Raw genomic sequence first — 17,975 nt, 5'->3', positions numbered from 1 at the left:
ACATTTATTACAAGTTACTCAAGTGTTATTCAACCAATTGGAGTGTGTGAACCTACTGTAGCCAGAGTCAGAATCTCAGATGAGGTGATATACACACATTTTTTTGTGTTTATTCATAATTAATAATAATACACATTGATCAGACCTATCCCACATTTATTAAATCATATGTGTTAGTGTCTCCACTTTAACATCAATATTGCCCATGGTATTTAGTGTGAGCTTTGTGTGTCCTGAGTAATGCAGGATTTTATCAGAGAATGCTCTTTACTACATTATAGGGAGACAGACATCCTGTACTGGATTGGTATTGCAGCATATTGCTCAGGGAACTAGATTTGCAACTCCAGAGTTATTGGTTTGATTCCTAGGGAGGGCACTACATGTTGTACCATTGGGCAAGTAACATATCTTGAATTGCTTCAATAAATGACCAGTGAGCAAAAGTGGGAATATAGATTATTTCTAGAACGAAGGTTTTGACATAATCAGTCTAGGTTAATTGCATTATATCTCAGATTTTACCTGGATACAGCCTGGCTACATCCTAGCCAGCTAGAAAATTCACTTCTCAACCAAATGCATTCGAGTTATCACTTTAACACCTAGATGGCCTTTCACCAACTGTTCACCACAAAAATGCTCACTGAGTATCCAGTAAGGTTTATTGAATTCTGTTTCTGAGGGAATAGAAATGTACATGAAATTGGTATTCTTAGCAAAGGGGTTTAAGGCTTCTTTTGGGGGTGGTGTAGCTTGTATATACAGAAATACCTAATGGGCTGAGTGGTTGGATTCAGTTGGATACAGTGAACAGTGCTGTTACTACAGATGCCAAATATATGACCTCTTTATTGACAGTTTATGTTTGTCCTTTTGTTGATTGACTCATTTTATTTGGCTGCTTTTAGTTTTCTTCAGCTTTGAGAACAGGGGACCTTTCTCTGTCAATACTCTACTCCATGGCTAATTGAGCCTGGATCTGCTTGAGTAAATGCACATCTTCACTCCTCTCTGAAGCAGCTTTAAAGCAGAAGTGAAGCTTGGAGGTTTTTGTCATGGCGTGAATCACCGTGATACGCCTACACTAGCAGAGGTGTCCCACGTATAGCAGTAATACACTGCTGAGTCTCCTGCCTCCACATTAGTAATTATTAACTGATAATCTGTTTTACTCTGGGCTGTGGAGGTAAAGCGGCTGGAGGAGAACCCAGCTCCATATTCATTAGGAGAGCTGTGAGAGTGGTAGAAACGCAGCACATACTGAGGAGCACTGCCTGGAACCTGCTTGTGCCAGGAGACATATTGGTTATCGTCTCTGGCAATATTACAGTCCATTGTGGCTTTCTGCTGTTTATTCACACTCAGCACTGAGGGTTTCTGTGTCAAAACCTTCTGGCCACTGACACCTGTGAAAGCAACAAAAGAAGAGCACATTTTAAAATTATTATGCAAAAATGCCTGATCCATACCTCAGCAATGATAAACGCACTTATATTTTCTTACATGAGAGCACAGCGATGAGAGTGCAGAGTGTCCCCAGCATGTTGTCAGTGTGTGGAGTGAACGGCCCTTACTGTCCAGCTGAGAGATGAACAGGTTGGAGTGTGAGGAGAGGAGAGGCTGCAGGACCCAGCAATAAGGGGCCAGACAGGGAGATGGAGAGGGAGGAGTCTGTGCACTCAGCCAATCGATGGAAAAAACACATTTAACCAGTTATTTCATATTGCTTTAAAACAGATTCACTTTTTAAAAAAGTTTTCCCTTTCTTTTTTGTCAGTCTGAATTATTTCTTTAACACTTTCATTTTGAAAACATCTCATCAAGACAGAAGATCACTGTTCCCTTTGTGAAGAAATATTAAATGTTTGAAATGCTACTCACTGATGGTGGTAGTGTAGTATTTTATATAAGGAACTTGACTTTAAACTTCAAGACTGAGTTTACCTACCAGGTGGGAACCTGAATTCTCCAGTTAATGTCCAGCTGTATTCATGGTTTCACTTGAACAAAAAATGTAAGCTCTGTAAGTCACTCTGTTTAAGAGTTCCTGCTAAATGTCTAAAATGTCATGTAATGTCATTTAACCAAAGTCAAATTAAAGAACGGATAAGTTACTCGTGTACCTGTGGAGGCCTGGCCTCAGGGACAAAAAACACATTTTGTGTTGACCTTTGTTTTACCTGTGCAGCTGAAATGGCTTCTGTGACTATTCAGATTTGGTTGATCAAATGATCTATCTGAGCTTTTCAAAATGTGCTGTAAGGGAGGAGGTGGGACCTGTCTTAGAGGAGGGGAAGCTCATCCTACAGGTGATGACTCTACTGTGGAAATTGTTTGGGAAAGAAGGTATCAAACTCTTTTCTTGGAGTACCAGCTCATATCATTAGTCGTTCACTCTTCAAAGGAAAAATGAATGGCAGTGAGTGCTGCCCTGTTTTGGCTGTTTAATGTGGAGTCTCCTAAGTGAGACTTTACAGATGTTTGTAGAATAGACATTGCAAAGTGCCAGAGAGCCGCTCACTTCCTCCATGTGTGAATGCTGATGGATGCTGTGTGACTCCTGGTGTGGGAGCATCAGCGGGGAGGGGACAGAATCCTGCAGGATTCTTGCTCTTCTCCTCTAACTACATTCTCAGTCTGAAGATGGCGGAGCAGCATTTGCTTTGAGAGGCATCGGAGATGCTGATTCAGGATGTGGTGGCGATGCTAAGAGATGCAGACTGTGGGTACATTCACACAGTTCAGATGTACAGAGTTACATGGTCTATGCTGTTATTGACACGGTTGAGAAGTCCTGGCTCAGCTTGAGTGAATTTACATCCTGCTCTAAGTTTGAAGTTCGTTCCTCTCTGAATCAGCTTTAAAGCAGAAGTGAAGCTCAGAGGTTTTTGTCATGGTGTGAATCACTGTGATACATACTCACTCGCAGAGTTGTCCCATGTTTTACAGTAATACGCTGCTGAGTCTCCTGCCTCCACATTTTTAATTATAAATTGGGAGTCTGTATTACTCTGACGGGTTGATGTGAAGCGATTGGATGAGAAACCGGTTCCATATGTATCTGGAGAGTGTTCACCTTTGTAGAGCCGCAGCACAAACTGAGGAACTCCACCTGGAACCTGCTTGTACCAGAGAGCATGACCACCCCCAGTCCCAACGTTACAGTCCATAGTGGCCGTATCTCCTTTACTCACTGACAGAACAGGAAGCTTCTGTGTTACCACTGTCGCTCCACTCACACCTGGGGAAGAAATATGCTTTTGTGAGAAAATAACAATAACATTTCAGTTCGCAATATGAATGTTATTAAGTACTATTGAAAGTTACATCAATTTAACATTTTATTTAGGTTTTTTCTTTGTGAGATTTCCCTTACATGAGAGCACAGTGATGAGAGTGCAGAGTGTCCCCAGCATGTTGTCAGTGTGTGGAGCAGGTTGGAGTGTGAGGGTAGGAGAGGCTGCAGGACCCAGCTATATGGGGCCAGTCAGGAAGATGGAGAGGGAGGAGCTTCTACATTCAGCCAATCGCAGCAGCTCAGGATTCTGTCCACCTTAATGCCATTAGTGACAATGTGATAACAGCATTTATTTCACAGCCTAGCCAATTAACTCTTCTCCAATCAGCTGGAGGCTCCCCAGATGTGTAGAAGCTGTATGTGCACTGTCCATCCTCTCCACTCACTGTCCCTCCTGTTTTTAAATGGAGCTCAGGGACTGATGCTAATGAGGCTCTCCCACTCATAACGGAGGCGTGGAGTCAGCAACAGCAGGCAGGAGTGAGCCCAATAATCCCATTCACACACAAGGAGAAAAGCACCAACACACCAGCAGACACATGCACAATCAGATAATGTATATAAAGTAAGTGAGAGAATGGAATCCCCAGTCCCTTCAGTGACTGTGAATCCCCAGATGTGATGGGCTCAGCTGTTTGTATCTGTGCTCCCTGTTCCAGTGACTCCACACTCTCAGCTCCTACACAGAACTGGAGCCACACAGGAGAAACTATAAAAAAGCGTGACAGTGCTACATCTGCTACTCCACCCCAATCCCACTCACACACAACCTCACAATGTTACTGTCACACAGTCACAGTGTGATAAGTAATGTAAATGTAATGAGCAGGATCCCTTCCCACACCTGCAAATGTATTAACAGACATGGCTGCATCTCTGTTGATGTCTAGTAATGTGAAACGTTGCTGCAGCTTTACATAAACATCACCAGAACATATTCATTCTATCACCACCTCTTCATACCTGCAGCTGCATCAGCAGAAAGCACAGAAAGCATTATTTTGAGTTGCCTGCACTGCTCCCCCTTTCCTGCCTTTCCCATCATGCCACACGGTAACAGACAGCACTATAGTTTTTTCTAGCAAAATGGCAACGTTGCCGAAACATTACAGCAACATTATGTGCAGTCTGGTTCACCCCTCCTCACACCTGCAGGTCTATAAGCAGACACGGGGCTGTCCCTCTGAGCTGTGAAAGGAGCTCAAATCACTCCCTCATTTGCATTGCGCTATAAATAACGTGTTTAAACCCTGCAGGTGTGTCTCAGTTTCAGTAGCGGGTCTGTTTCTCTGTCGCCCTCTGCTGGGTCACTTTGGCTGGACCTGCAGCACCAGTTTATTCAAGGAGCCCCCTCCACAGCCCACAAACAATGTTATCCTAACAGTTCCATGACATTGCAGCAGTGTGATTATTGCTGGGATGTGATGGTTATGCAGTCAGTGAGGTTTGTACTGGAGAGGAACGTGCATCGCAGACTAATTCATTTGCTCTTCTCCCCTCCAGTGGACAGTTTTTTTCTGTGCAAGCAGAACCATCCTATTGACCAGTAGTTCCCAGACGGTGGATTGGGATTATTTGATCGTTGATGGATGGTGTTGAAGAGCATTGTGAGATACACATGGGATTTAAAAAATGTCTATTGACTGTCCATTGAAATTCACACCAATCAAATCAAATATTATACATGCTATACTGCATGCACTGCACTGATTTTGTGTCATTGTAGTTGTATTCCAAGAATATGATTAAAACATGTATTCCTAATTTGAAATTATCGATCTACATTTTAAAAAATTAATTTGCTCATTGAGTGGACCTAGGGTCAGAAAATTTGGGAAAGTCTGCAACCGGGGTCCTGGAGAGCACAGATCTGCTGGTTTTTAATTTCACTTTAAAATTAGCAAGTGATCGAGACATATGAGACCAGTGAGCAGAGTTACCTGTGTAATCCCTACATTTGTTTAAATCTGGTAAGTGCTGTAACAAGGAAGACCAGCAGACCCTGTGGCTTCCATGACCAGGGTTGCAGTCTGCTGCTTTTGATACTGAAAAATCAAACTTTGTTTGATGGCTCTCTACTCCAGTTTTTACAGAAAGAATATATTGGTAAACTTTTGAACAGCAGCACAGATTTGATCTTATTTAGTAATCTGCCTTCCTTTCAAAAACAAATGCACATTAATGAAATCGAGTATTTTTAAGCATGCAACAGTCTTTATTTAATCTCACAATTCAAACACAAAGATAGCAAAAACACACTTCATAGGTTTAAGAGCAAATAATAATGTTAAACTTGAAGATCTATTCCTGAAAAAGATTTAAGGTATTGCCATAAATCAATTTATTGATAATGGGTTGCTAAACTATTGCAGATGGAAAACCATGCTAATAAAAAATAAAAGTAAAATAATGTCTATAATAGCCATAATTTACTCACTGCAGTCAGACTTTTTGATACTTTTCTCTGAGGTTTTAGACCCGACAGATACTTTACAGGTAAAGACGCGGTCGGTAATCCACTCGGAGGGCGTGATGGTTAAGAAGCTGCTCAAACCGAAGGTTTTGTCGGGTTTCTGTTCGGCGGTGCCGGTAAAAACCCCGCCGGTAACTGGTTTCCCGCCCGATGTCCAGCTGACATCAGCGAACCCAACAGACATCTGCGCCAGGCACACCACCGTGGCTTTATTTGTCTTCAGCTCCTCGCTGGATGGAGGCAGGAGAGAGAGGGTGGGCGCAGCAAGAGAAGAATCTGAAAAAGAGAAATGATAAGATATCGGATTCATTGAAAGGGTGCTCATATTTTGACCAGCAAATAAATGTATCGCACATTATGTAGAAATAAAAGTGCTATTCGAAAAAACGCTTACAGATCCAAACAACCTTTGCCGTGTAACATTCCAGTGATTTTTTCATTTATTTCCACCGCCTTTAAACTGAGTGAAAAATCGACTGAACGATGTTTTCTGTTACAGTCACATCATTTGCACCAAATTTTGAATGACAATATAAATATTAAAATTTCAAATAAATCTGTCAGTGATATTACATTTTGAGGCTCAATGGCTTAATAGACTTTGTGTTTAACGCATAATCAATAAATAATTTAGGTGTTACGATGAGAAATGGGAAGTTCATTAAAGGTGTATATATTATTGAGTTAAAGGACAATTACTTGCCCTGTATTAAAGCAAAATATAACATGTCAGTTTTACATCAAATTTCTCAGTAAAATATTACAGAATATTACATTCTTCTCTAAAATAATTTAGCAAAAAACAATACCAGGATTCCAAAAGAAGCAAAAGGACTATATATTTTGAATATTAAATTTTTTATAAATTGAAACCCACAGAGAAAAAAAATTTCAGACATAAAGCATGGGATTTGTATCTCAGCATTGAATTGAAAGAGACGCTACAATAAAAAAAAATTAAGCCTTATTTAAAATCCAAAAATTTATGTCAGACAGAACAACACAATGTCATGGAAAACTGCATATTTAAAAGAGTTTGCAAAGAAATGAAAAGAGACTTACCAGTGACAATCAGCTTGGTGCCTTGGCCGAATACCACAGTGATACAGATGATGTACACCCCCGTACAAAAACCTCAGCTCAGTTTGAGCACAGCAAGAGGGAACTGAAACACACTGTGGACACAACTCTGAATGCTGATGGCACATCTGTAATTCCTGTCAGAACCATGTGAACAGCACATCTGCAATATCCCAAACAGAATCAAAATATGAATCTGTATAGCACATCTGTTCTTCCCGATTAGAACCCCCATGTCAACCTATACAGGACAGCTGTAGCTCCCTAACAGATCCCACAGGTATATCTCTACAGCACAGCTGAGGTTCCCTAACAGATCCCACGGGCAAATCTCTACAGCACAGCTGAGGCTCCCTAACAGATCCCACAGGTAAATCTCTACAGCACAGCTGTAACTCCCTAACAGATCCCACAGGTAAATCTCACAGCACAGCTGAGCTCCCTAACAGATCTACAGGTAAATTCAACAGCACAGCTGAGCTCCCTAACAGATCCCACAGGTAAATTTCTACAGCACAGCTGAGGCTCCCTAACAGATCCCACAGGTAAATCTCTACAGCACAGCTGAGGCTCCCTAACAGATCCCACAGGTAAATCTCTACAGCACAGCTGTAACTCCCTAACAGATCCCACAGGTAAATCTCTACAGCACAGCTGAGGCTCCCTAACAGATCCCACAGGTAAATCTCTACAGCACAGCTGAGGCTCCCTAACAGATCCCACAGGTAAATCTCTACAGCACAGCTGGTCTGGTGTGGCTCTTTCTTCACTTGGAGCTCCTGCCCCTCTAATGCTCTCTGCACTGACCTGCAGGGCCCTGATGGCTACTGATGGATCTTATAATCTCATTCAGCTCATCTCTGGCAAAGAGTCAGACCCATTCAGTGAAATAATGTTTACATTTTTGGTGAACTTTCTGATTGCTTATTAAACCAGACCAGGTTATTGATTTTTCAACTGGTTGATTAGTTCCTCCCTGTCCACCTCAGCTGATGTCCATCACAATATGGCCGTCATGCATTGCTCCGTAGTTACCACACATTAGTTGGATAGAGGTCAGTTCACTCCTTTCAGTGAATAGTGCTTTGACATCTGCACACAAAGGGTATCATATAATAAAACACAATGCAATTGCAATCCCTTACATACTACTGTGTGCATGGGAATAATTTAATAATATTGAATATAATTTTGCTTACACCAGTCTCAGTTGCATTATACACTCCCTTTTATAACTGCACTTCATTATCAGTCCTGCAATATGTCAATCAGGCTTGAAATATGAACAGACAGAGTTGCAGAAATATGCATAATCTTGACTAACGTTGTAACAAGGATTGTTCCACACATGGTTTGTTGCAGATATACATGACTGAGATTGGCTTAACATTTTTGAACAAGGAGTTATTGGTGAACTATGAGAATTTTAATTATTTAAATGAGTTTTTCTTTTTTAATATATATATATATATATTTGAGATTGGGAGCCTGTTGTGAAAGTTAATAATTACATTTAATTTTAATATGTAGAACGTACTATACGCATATTAGGGAATAGATACTATTAAGCATTCTCAGTAGTCTGATAATGAAATTGATTCCAGGACTAAGAGATCCTTTCTCAGCTGCAGAAAACTCTTCTACTGGGTTGTAGAAGGAGCTTTAAAGCAGAAGTGAAGCTCAGGGGTTTTTGTCACAGTGTGAATCACTGTGATACAGCTGCACTAGCTGAGCTGTCCCATGTGGCACAGTAATACACTGCTGAGTCTCCTGCCTCCACAGTATTAATTATTAACTGATAATCTGTGTTACCCTGGGCTGTGGAGGTAAAGCGGCTGGAGGAGAACCCAGCTCCATATGTGGGAGAGTGGTAGAAATACAGCACAAACTGAGGAGCACTGCCTGGAACCTGCTTGTGCCAGGAACATAATACCTCATCTCTGGCAATATTACAGTCCATTGTCGCTTCTGTCCTTTCGTCAGACTCAGAATGGGGTTTCTGTGTCAAAACCTTCTGCCACTGACACCTGTCAGAAACAAAAACATAATTCAAATAACATAACATGCATGACAGACTGACAATCCATGAAATATTTTTGACGATTCATTTCTTACATGAGAGCACAGAGATGAGAGTGCAGAGTGTCCCCAGCATGTTGTCAGTGCGTGGTGTGAACGGCCCTTACTGTCCAGCTGAGAGATGAGCAGGATGGAGTGTGAGGAGAGGAGAGGCTGCAGGACCCAGATATAAGCAGCAGTTGAGGAGATGGAGAGGGAGGAGCTACTGCAGTCAGCCAATCACAGAACAAGTGTTCACATTCATCCAGGCCAGTCATGTAATACTAATAATACACATGCTCCCACCACCGATGTTAATTAAATCTATTTACAATGTATGCAAATATAAAGTATATTGGTCATTGTTATGCTGCACAGAATGTAACAGAATATAAACATATTGCTGAGCCAGTTTATAATTAAAAACTGTATACTTGCCAAAACTATATTGTATAATAAATTGATTTATTTTATTCTCCACTTTTTAAGCTGTGAAGTGAACTGGGAGCTCATCTCACATTAATAGTGCTGATCTGAGGACTCATACAGAGGTGATGAGTTGATGGGATTATACAGCCAATCAGGAAGCATTTGCCACACTGGGAAATAAATATGCGATTGCGGTTTGTTTGGACACAGAATGGGGTTAGTACTACCCTTTCATTAATTAATGTGTAATGAGTGTTTGTGGCTATATTTATGAAAACATATCAAGGTTCAGTACAACATCAGATATCTTTTTTATTCGAACACCACAACCATATCATATTCTACACATGGATATATTTATATTATTTTATTGATACAAAATGAACTCGAAGTCTGGTGAAATGCATTTGGAATCCTTTCAGTTTTGTCCACAAGTCTGGGTCTATACTGAAGAACTGCATGATGCAAAACTCATGTGATATTGGACAACATCATATACACAGGCATATAGATGTACATATAAATACTGATGTATAGGGTTTGGATAATTACATTTTTTTCAAGATTCATTTTAAAAATGTGTTTCTGTGAAACATTATTGAACTCACATTTTTACTGATGGTTTTTCAAAGATCTGAGTTGTTTGTTTATTAATTTTACAATTTGCTAAAATAACAAAATAATTTTGAGAAACACAATTAGATGTGTGGACTAGTTTACGTGGAATGCGGTTAATGACCTAATCTGCTTTGGCTGTGGAAAGGCTGGCAGATGAAGCAATTTGTTTGAAAATGTTTCATATTAAGGGAAATGTTTTTCATGAAAGTGCAACTGAAAATGTGATGATATATAAATAATTCTGGGTTTGTTTGACCAACTCACGAGAGGTACTGAGAGTAATAGAGAACTGCTGTCACCAACCTCTGGTTCAGGTTTACTTCATGTCTATTTATCAGACTGAAAAGTGAGTGTGTGTTCTAGCTATCTTTAAAAGCAGAAGTGCAGATGTTCTCTGCTGAGGTTTTTGTCATGATGTGAATCACTGTGATACTCTCTCGCTCACAGAGTTCACCCATTTCTCACAGTAATACACTGCTGAGTCTCCTGCCTCCACATTGGTGATTATTAACTGATAATCTGTTTTACCCTGGGCTGTGGAGGTAAAGCGGTTGGAGGAGAACCCAGCTCCATATGTGGGAGATTTGTGAGAGTGGTAGAAATACAGAAGAAACTGAGGACCACTGCCTGGAACCTGTTTGTACCAGTAAATATTATATTTATCCTCTGGGCCAATGTTACAGTCCATGGTTGCTGTCTGTCCTTTAGTTAAACTCAGCATTGAGGGTTTCTGTGTCAACAGTGTCTGACCACCAACATCTGTGAAGGGAAAAGGACACAGAAAGTTTAAATGAATAAATGAGGAACTTCTCCTGTATGGCTCACATCATAATCAGTTATGCTTGGTAGAATAAAAGCAAAATTGAAATTTCTTACATGAGAGCACAGCGATGAGAGTGCAGAGTGTCCCCAGCATGTTGTCAGTGTGTGGTGTGAACGGCCCTTACTGTCCAGCTGAGAGATGAGCAGGTTGGAGTGTGAGGAGAGGAGAGGCTGCCGCACCCAACTATAAGGGGCCAGGCAGGGAGATGACGTGGGAGGAGCCTGTGCACTCAGCCAATCAATGATTATGTGGAAAAAAGAAATAATTGTTTCTGCAATAATGTTTTTCATCTGGCCACGTGGTTGTCAGTCATATGATAGTTTATCCATGAAAATAAGAAAAAACACATTTTATCAGGTTCGAACGCGTTCACAAGTTTTCTCTTTCTTTTTTGTCAGTCTGAATTATTTCTTTAACACTTTCATCGTGGAAAAATCTCATCAAGAGAGAAGATGACAGTTCCCTTTGTGACGAAATATTAAATGTTTCAAATGCTTCTCATTTATGGTGCTAGTGTGGTATAATGATTAAGGAACTTGACTTTTAACTTCAAGATTGGGTTCAGCTCCCAGGTGGGAACCTGAATTCTCCAGTTAATGTCCAGTTGTATTCATGGATTCACTTGAACAAAAAATGTAAGCTCTGTAAGTCACTCTGTTTAAGAGTTCCTGCTAAATGTCAAAAATGTCATGTAATGTCATTTAACAACAGTCCAGTTAAAGTCCAGATAAGTTACTCGTGTACCTGCGGAGGCCTGACCTCAGGAACAAAAAACATATTTTGTGTTGGCCTTTGTTTTACCTGTGCAGCTGAAATGGCTTCCATGACTATTCAGAATTGGTTGATCAAATGATCTATCTGAGCTTTTCAAAATGTGCAGTAAGGGAGGAGGTGGGACCTGTTTTAGAGGAGGGGAAGCTCTTCCTACAGGAGTGATGACTCTACTGTGGAAATTATTTGCGAAAGAAGGTGTCAAACTCTCTTCTTGGAGTACCAGTTCATATCATTAGTCGTTCACTCTTCAAAGGAAAAATGAATGGCAGTGAGTGCTGCCCTGTTTTGGCTGTTTAATGTGGAGTCTCCTAAGTGAGACTTTACAGATGTCGGTAGAATAGACATTGCAAAGTGCCAGAGATCCGCTCACTTCCTCCATGTGTGAATGCTGATGGATGCTGTGTGACTCCTGGTGTGGGAGCATCAGAGGGGAGGGGACAGAATCCTGCAGGATTCTTGCTCTTCTCCTCTAACTACATTCTCAGTCTGAAGATGGCGGAGCAGCATTTGCTTTGAGAGGCACCGGAGATGCTGAATCAGGGTGTGGTGGCGATGCTAAGAGATGCAGACTGTGGGTACATACACACAGTTCAGATGTACAGAGTTACATGGTCTATGCTGTTACTGACACGGTTGAGAAGTCCTGGCTCAGCTTGAGTGAATTCACATCCTGCTCTAAGTTTGAAGTTTGTTCCTCTCTGAAGCAGCTTTAAAGCAGAAGTGAAGCTCAGAGGTTTTTGTCATGGTGTGAATCACTGTGATACCTCCTCACTCACAGAGTTCACCCATTTCTCACAGTAATACACTGCTGAGTCTCCTGCCTCCACATTGGTGATTATTAACTGATAATCTGTATTACTCTGGGCTATGGAGGTAAAGCGGCTGGAGGAGAACCCAGCTCCATAGATATCAGGAGAGCCGTGAGAGTAATAGAAACGCAGCACAAATTGAGGAGCACTGCCTGGAACCTGCTTGTACCAGTAAATATTATTTGAATCCTTTGGGCCAATGTTACAGTCCATGGTTGCTGTCTGTCCTTTAGTTAAACTCAGCATTGAGGGTTTCTGTGTCAACAGTGTCTGACCTCCAACACCTGTCAAGGGAATAGGACACAGAAAGTTTAAATGAATGAGAGAGGAACCTCTCCTGTATGGCTCACATCATACTCAGTTATAATTGGTAGAATAAAATCTAAATAGTAATTCTTACATGAGAGCACAGTGATGAGAGTGCAGAGTGTCCCCAGCATGTTGTCAGTGTGTGGTGTGAACGGCCCTTACTGTCCAGCTGAGAGATGAGCAGGATGGAGTGTGAGGAGAGGAGAGGCTGCAGGACCCAGATATAAGGAGCCGGTCAGGGAGATGGAGAGGGAGGAGCTTCTTAACTGAGCCAATCATATCAAAATGGACGGGTTCAGACTATCAGCTGCTCTCAGCAGATTTCATAAAGTAAGTCCAATTGGACATACTGTATGGCTTCTTGCACATCTATTACAAGTTACTCAAGTGTTATTCAATCAATTGGAGTGTGTGAACCTACTGTAGCCAGAGTCAGAACCTCAGATGAGGTGATATATAGACATTTCTTTTTTGTGTTTATTCATATTGATAATAATAAACATTGATCACAAACTATATCCCATAGCTAATATTGCACATGGTATTTAGTAAGAGCTTTGTGTGCCCTGGATAATACAGGATTTCATCAGAGAATGCTCTTTGCTACATTATAGGGAGACAGAAATCCTGTACTGGATTGGTATTGTTGTTGTAGTCTGTATTTCCCGGTCACTTGTCTCCCCAGTACTGTCTCTGTGTCTGTGTTCCCTGAGCTGCTTCACTCCCCTGTACTTGTGTGATTTCACTATTCGGGTGGTTCCGGGTTTTCGTGGTTTCCCCCCTTCTTTCCAGTCTCGCTTTACTTTCTTCCTGCTGATTTCTAGTTTTACTAATTTCTACTAATCCCTACTAACTTATAGATTGTAAAGTACTAACCTCACTAATATACTAACATGTGAATATTACTAATGGACTAACACACACTAGTTTTGGGTTTTTGATAGTTTAGATCACTATACTAATACATTAACCAGTCTCCCCTTTTCCATGCTGCGCTGTAGCTCCGCCCCTTTTCTTTCTAGCCTGCTCTAACGCTGAGTTCTGCAATTGCTTGCACCTGTCTCTTGCTCTGACTGCACCTCTCTCTCTCTGCACGTGTTTTACCTGCTTCACCCAGGCCGTCTATTATCATTGTTGTCTGTGTGATTCCAGTCCGCGTTTTGTCAGTCCCCTGTCATTTAATTAGTTTTCCTAATGTTCTTCACCTGGATGTTGTTTGTTACTCCTCCCTCACTCACTTAACCCCTCCTTGATTGTTATCTTCCCCAGTGTATAAATGTCAGTCTTTTCCACTTGTTTCGTGTCAGAACGTTGATCATATTCATTGTGCCGATTATTTGTAAGCCTTTGTTTATTGAGATTCTTGCGACACCCCTTTGCCCGACTTCGAGTTTGCCTGCCCCTTTTGGTTTTGTTTGATCTGGTTCGACCTTCGCTTTTCTTTGACTTCTCTTTGCCTGCCCCTTTGTACCTTCGCTATTTCTGATCTCCTGGTTTTTGACTTTTTGCCTGTCTTTTTACTTTTCTTTTGGAAACTCGATTCTGTACCGCACTCTCTCTGATCACCTGGCTTCGAACTTCGCACTGATTAAAGACAACGTTTTTTGGATTTCCCTGGTCTGCGTGTGGGTCCTTACACAGAACATCACAGTACGTTCTGACCAGGATGGACCCAGCGGACCCTGCCCAGGTACAATTTGTACTTGGGCAGCAGGGAGCCATGTTGGGACGCCACCAGTCCCACTTGGAGTCGGTCTCTCACCAGCTGCAGACCCTAACCTCCTGCGTGGCGGAGCTGATATCTGCACTCCGGGCTTCCTCGCCTGGCTTCGCTCCCCAGCAACCTGCGGCTCCCGCTACGCCTGACATCCCACCTGTACGTGCTCGTGAGCCCGACCTTCCTCCTCCGGAGAAGTACGACGGAGAACCTGGTGGCTGCCGCCCATTCCTTACCCAGTGCCGGCTGATCTTCCAGCTACAGCCAGCTACCTTCCCCACTGAGCAGGCCCGAGTTGCCTACATCATCACGCAGCTCACCGGGCGAGCTAGGAAGTGGGGAACGGCTGCCTGGGAGGAGGGGCTTCCCTGCGTGCAGACCTCCACGCTGCTCGCAGAAGAGATGAAACGGGTCTTCGACCGCTCCAAGCACGGCCATGATGCGGCGCAAGAACTCCTGCGCATGCGCCAAGGGGAATGACGGTGTCGGACTTCGCCATCGACTTTCGTACTCTGGCTACCGCCAGTGGCTGGGAGGAGAAATCTCAGTACGACACCTTCCTCAATGGCCTGTCTGAGAGCGTGAAGGACGAGCTGCTGACCCGGGACCTGCCCGAGGACCTAAACGATCTCATTGCCCTGGCTATCCGCGTGGATTCACGCATCCGAGAGCGCCAACGGGCTCGCAGTCAAGGGGTCTACAACCGAGCAGTCACTGAGAGGTCCAGAACCACTGCTGCACCTTCTACCAATCTCAAACCTCCTCCAGTCATGATGTCGGACTCGGAGCCGATGCAAGTCAACCGTGCTCGCCTGACCAAGGAGGAGAGGGATAGAAGAATGCACACCATGTCATGCCTCTACTGTGGGAAACCAGGCCACTATGTCGCAGCCTGCCCGCTAAAAAGACAACGCCCGCTAGTGTGTCGAGAAGAAATAGTGGGTATGATTCCAACCGAACCCTTTCTCCAAACACCGGGACTTTCCCTTTCCTTCACATTGATGGATGGACGAACCAAAGGGCCCAAACCCCCCTCATCGACTCCGGGCCGAGGAGAACTTCCGGGAAACGTGGGGGCCCGGGGCGAAGATGGGGGATCCCCTTGGAGAAGATGTCAGCCCCCTAGTGGCCCCCTCCCAAATGGCAAGGTTGGCGAATTTTACCCCACACCAGCGTTCCTCTAAAGGGTTTCGGCCTCCGCAACCACAAGAGGAGCTTGGCCCCACATTTTGAATTCCCCACTCACCCATATTCCGGCACCCCTGCTTGAGAGCACAACCCCCCCTTTTGGGGAACTCGCACAAGATTTTGGGCGGGAGCCCATTCTTTTTTAGACTTGTCTGGAGAGGCCCCATTCTTCTTTTCCTGAGTCCCCTCCCCCCGAGAAGCCGACGCCCCCTGTCGGGGTTTTCCTCCCGAGTACCTGGACTAGAAGAGGTTCAGCAATTCCCACCACCCTCTGCCCCTCACCCCCCTTCAACTGACCATTGACCGAAGCCGGCCCACTCCACCAGAGGTCGATTGTCTCTCTGTCTCGGCCGAGACGGAACATGAAAAAATCCCCCAGGACCTTGATTTGCCGCCTCATCCCTTCCTTATCCTCACCAAGGGCCGGTTTTCTTTTTTGGGGGGGAAGAAGGATGGCTCACCCGCCTTGCGCGACCCCGACCCCTAAATGACATTACTTCAAAAACCCGTTCCCCCACCCCCCCCCTAGGGCTTCCCCCTTTTGAACTCCGCAGGACCCACAATTCACCAAGTGACCTGCGCAACGCCTATCACCTGGTCGCATTCGGAGGGCATGAAGGGAAGACAGCCTTCAACACTTACCGGACACTGGTTTTTGGTGATCCCTTTCGGTCACAAACGCCCCAACTTTTTTCCCCAGACACTGTGATGATGTTCTGAGGGACTGGATAAAATTTTGTTTTTTATCTGGATGAACCCTGTTTTTTTCCAAAATAAGGAGGAAATATCATCCAGGTCCGCAAGTGCTCCAGAGACTGTTGGAGAACCGCTTATTTTCAAGGCGAGAAATGTGATTTTATTTTCAAACCACGCCCTTTCCTGGATACATCATTCCGCCGCAGCATTCAGAGGGCCCCCCGAAGACCCCGGGCGTTTTTGAATGGCCCCCCGCCAACTTTCGCGGGAACTCCAACTTTTCGGGGGCTTCGCCAATTTTTACCGCCTTTTAATATCCGAAATTTACAGTTTTCGGCGCCCCACTCACCCCCTCACACCCATTAAGACCCTTTCCCAGTGGAACGCCCAGCTGAAACACCCTTTCCGAGCCCTCAAAAACCACTTCACCCGGGCACCCACCCTTGTTCATCCTGACTCTGCGTTCAGTTCTTTCGAGATTTTTATCCCTCCAACGGGGGTGGGAGCCGTTCTCTCTAAAGCGTTCCCCGGACAATAAGACCATCCCTGTGCCTACTTCCCCTAAAACCGCCGACACCCACGAAAGAACATACTTGGAACCGAGTTTGGCGTGAGGAGGGGCTTTGGAGAATGGCCCTTGTTTGAGGGTCTAAAAACCCCTTTTCCCGGGTTTTGGCGTCAAAAACCTGAGTACCTTCACACGCCAAAGCCTCACTCTCGCCAGGCCGATGGGGAAATTTTCTCTCAATTTGACTTTACCCTTGCTTCCCGCCCCGGGGCCCAAAGAATCCCAAACCGACGCCTCCCCGCGGTTGAAAAAACCCCCCAAAGATCCTTAACTGAACCCCCATCCTCCCGCGGAGTGTTTTATCATGCCATTCAAATTTTGGGCACGAGGAATGGTTCGTAAGGCCCCGAGGATGAGGTGGTCCAAGAATTGCCCAGGGGGGGGGGATCGTCTCACGTTCCCCCAAGTTTCCCCTCTCAAGTTCTCCTTTGGGGGCCCCCCCCCTTCGCCCAAAACCCCATGGCCCCCCCCGGGGGCCCCAGAACCAGGACAATTTTTTTCAAGACGTTTTTGTGGCCCTCCATGCACAAGAGATCTTGGACTTTGTGGCTTTCCCGCTTGTCTGTGCCCCGAACAAACCCTCCACAAACCCCCCTCAGGTCTGTTACAGCCCCTCCCATCCCACCGCCCCTGGTCTCACATAGCATTTGAAATTTTATCACAGCTTACCCCCATCCAAACTTCACCACACCTCACCATAGTTGAAGGTTCTCTAAAGGGGTTCACTTCTTCCCCCACCAAGCTTCCCTCTGCCAAAAACCGCCACTAACTATTATCACGTTTTAGATTACACGGGGATCCCCACTAATAATTTTCCCCTTTGAGGCCCCCAGTTTCCCCTGCACTTTTCTGGAAAGCTTCTGCTCCTGTTTTGGGGTTCCCCCATTAGCCTATCCCCCCCAGATTTCACCCCCAACCAATGGGCCCGACCGAGCGGCCCAAACAAGACGAAAAATTCCTTTTGATCCTCTGCCCAAGACCCCACCTCATGTTTTTATCAACTACCCTGGGGGAATATGCCCTAATCCCCACACCTCCGCTTCCAAATTTCTCCGTTCGAGTGTGCCAGGGTACCCGCCCCTCTATTCCCCATCGGAGGAGGGGTGGGGGTCCCCCACTGAGCCTTCCCCTC

At 44.2% G+C, this 17,975-nt stretch overlaps 1 protein-coding gene and 1 long non-coding RNA gene across 6 annotated transcripts; both read right to left on the bottom strand.

Moving 5' to 3' along the window:
- Positions 1–5,493: 5,493 nt before the first annotated feature.
- LOC135247180 (immunoglobulin lambda-1 light chain-like) lies at positions 5,494–12,885 on the bottom strand. Of its 5 annotated transcripts, XM_064320473.1 has the most exons (4): positions 12,766–12,885; positions 12,324–12,649; positions 6,837–6,873; positions 5,494–6,050 (listed from the first exon to the last, which is right to left on the bottom strand). In XM_064320473.1, the coding sequence occupies exons 1-4, from the start codon at positions 12,803–12,805 to the stop codon at positions 5,731–5,733; spliced, it is 723 nt and encodes a 240-aa protein (XP_064176543.1). In that variant the 5' UTR covers positions 12,806–12,885; the 3' UTR covers positions 5,494–5,730. The 5 variants fall into 5 exon arrangements, 1 of the variants encoding a protein (XP_064176543.1); XR_010328115.1 differs by lacking the exon at positions 12,324–12,649 and having other exon boundaries at positions 5,862–6,050; positions 6,837–6,949; positions 12,766–12,784; XR_010328118.1 differs by lacking the exons at positions 12,324–12,649; positions 12,766–12,885 and adding an exon at positions 10,836–10,854 and having other exon boundaries at positions 5,862–6,050; positions 6,837–6,949.
- Positions 8,006–8,673, bottom strand: LOC135247182 (uncharacterized). Its single transcript, XR_010328120.1, has 2 exons — positions 8,366–8,673; positions 8,006–8,236 (listed from the first exon to the last, which is right to left on the bottom strand). It is a non-coding gene; the product is annotated as an uncharacterized LOC135247182 (long non-coding RNA).
- Positions 12,886–17,975: the final 5,090 nt, after the last annotated feature.

The sequence above is a fragment of the Anguilla rostrata genome, unplaced genomic scaffold (genome assembly GCF_018555375.3).
Source record: "Anguilla rostrata isolate EN2019 unplaced genomic scaffold, ASM1855537v3 scaf1125, whole genome shotgun sequence".
NCBI classification, from domain to species: Eukaryota; Metazoa; Chordata; class Actinopteri; order Anguilliformes; family Anguillidae; genus Anguilla; species Anguilla rostrata.
This window is presented reverse-complemented; position numbering and strand designations above follow the sequence as displayed.

What these genes read in the sequence shown, in the direction of transcription:
- LOC135247180 (XM_064320473.1), bottom strand. Translation starts at nt 12,805, where the DNA reads ATGCTGGGGACACTCTGCACTCTCATCACTGTGCTCTCAT. An exon ending in GGGTGAACTCTGTGAGTGAG is followed by an intron (nt 6,874 to 12,323) that starts GAGGTATCACAG and finishes ATCTGTATCACT; the next exon opens with GTGGTATTCGGCCAAGGCAC. An exon ending in CACCAAGCTGATTGTCACTG is followed by an intron (nt 6,051 to 6,836) that starts GTAAGTCTCTTT and finishes TCTCTTTTTCAG; the next exon opens with ATTCTTCTCTTGCTGCGCCC.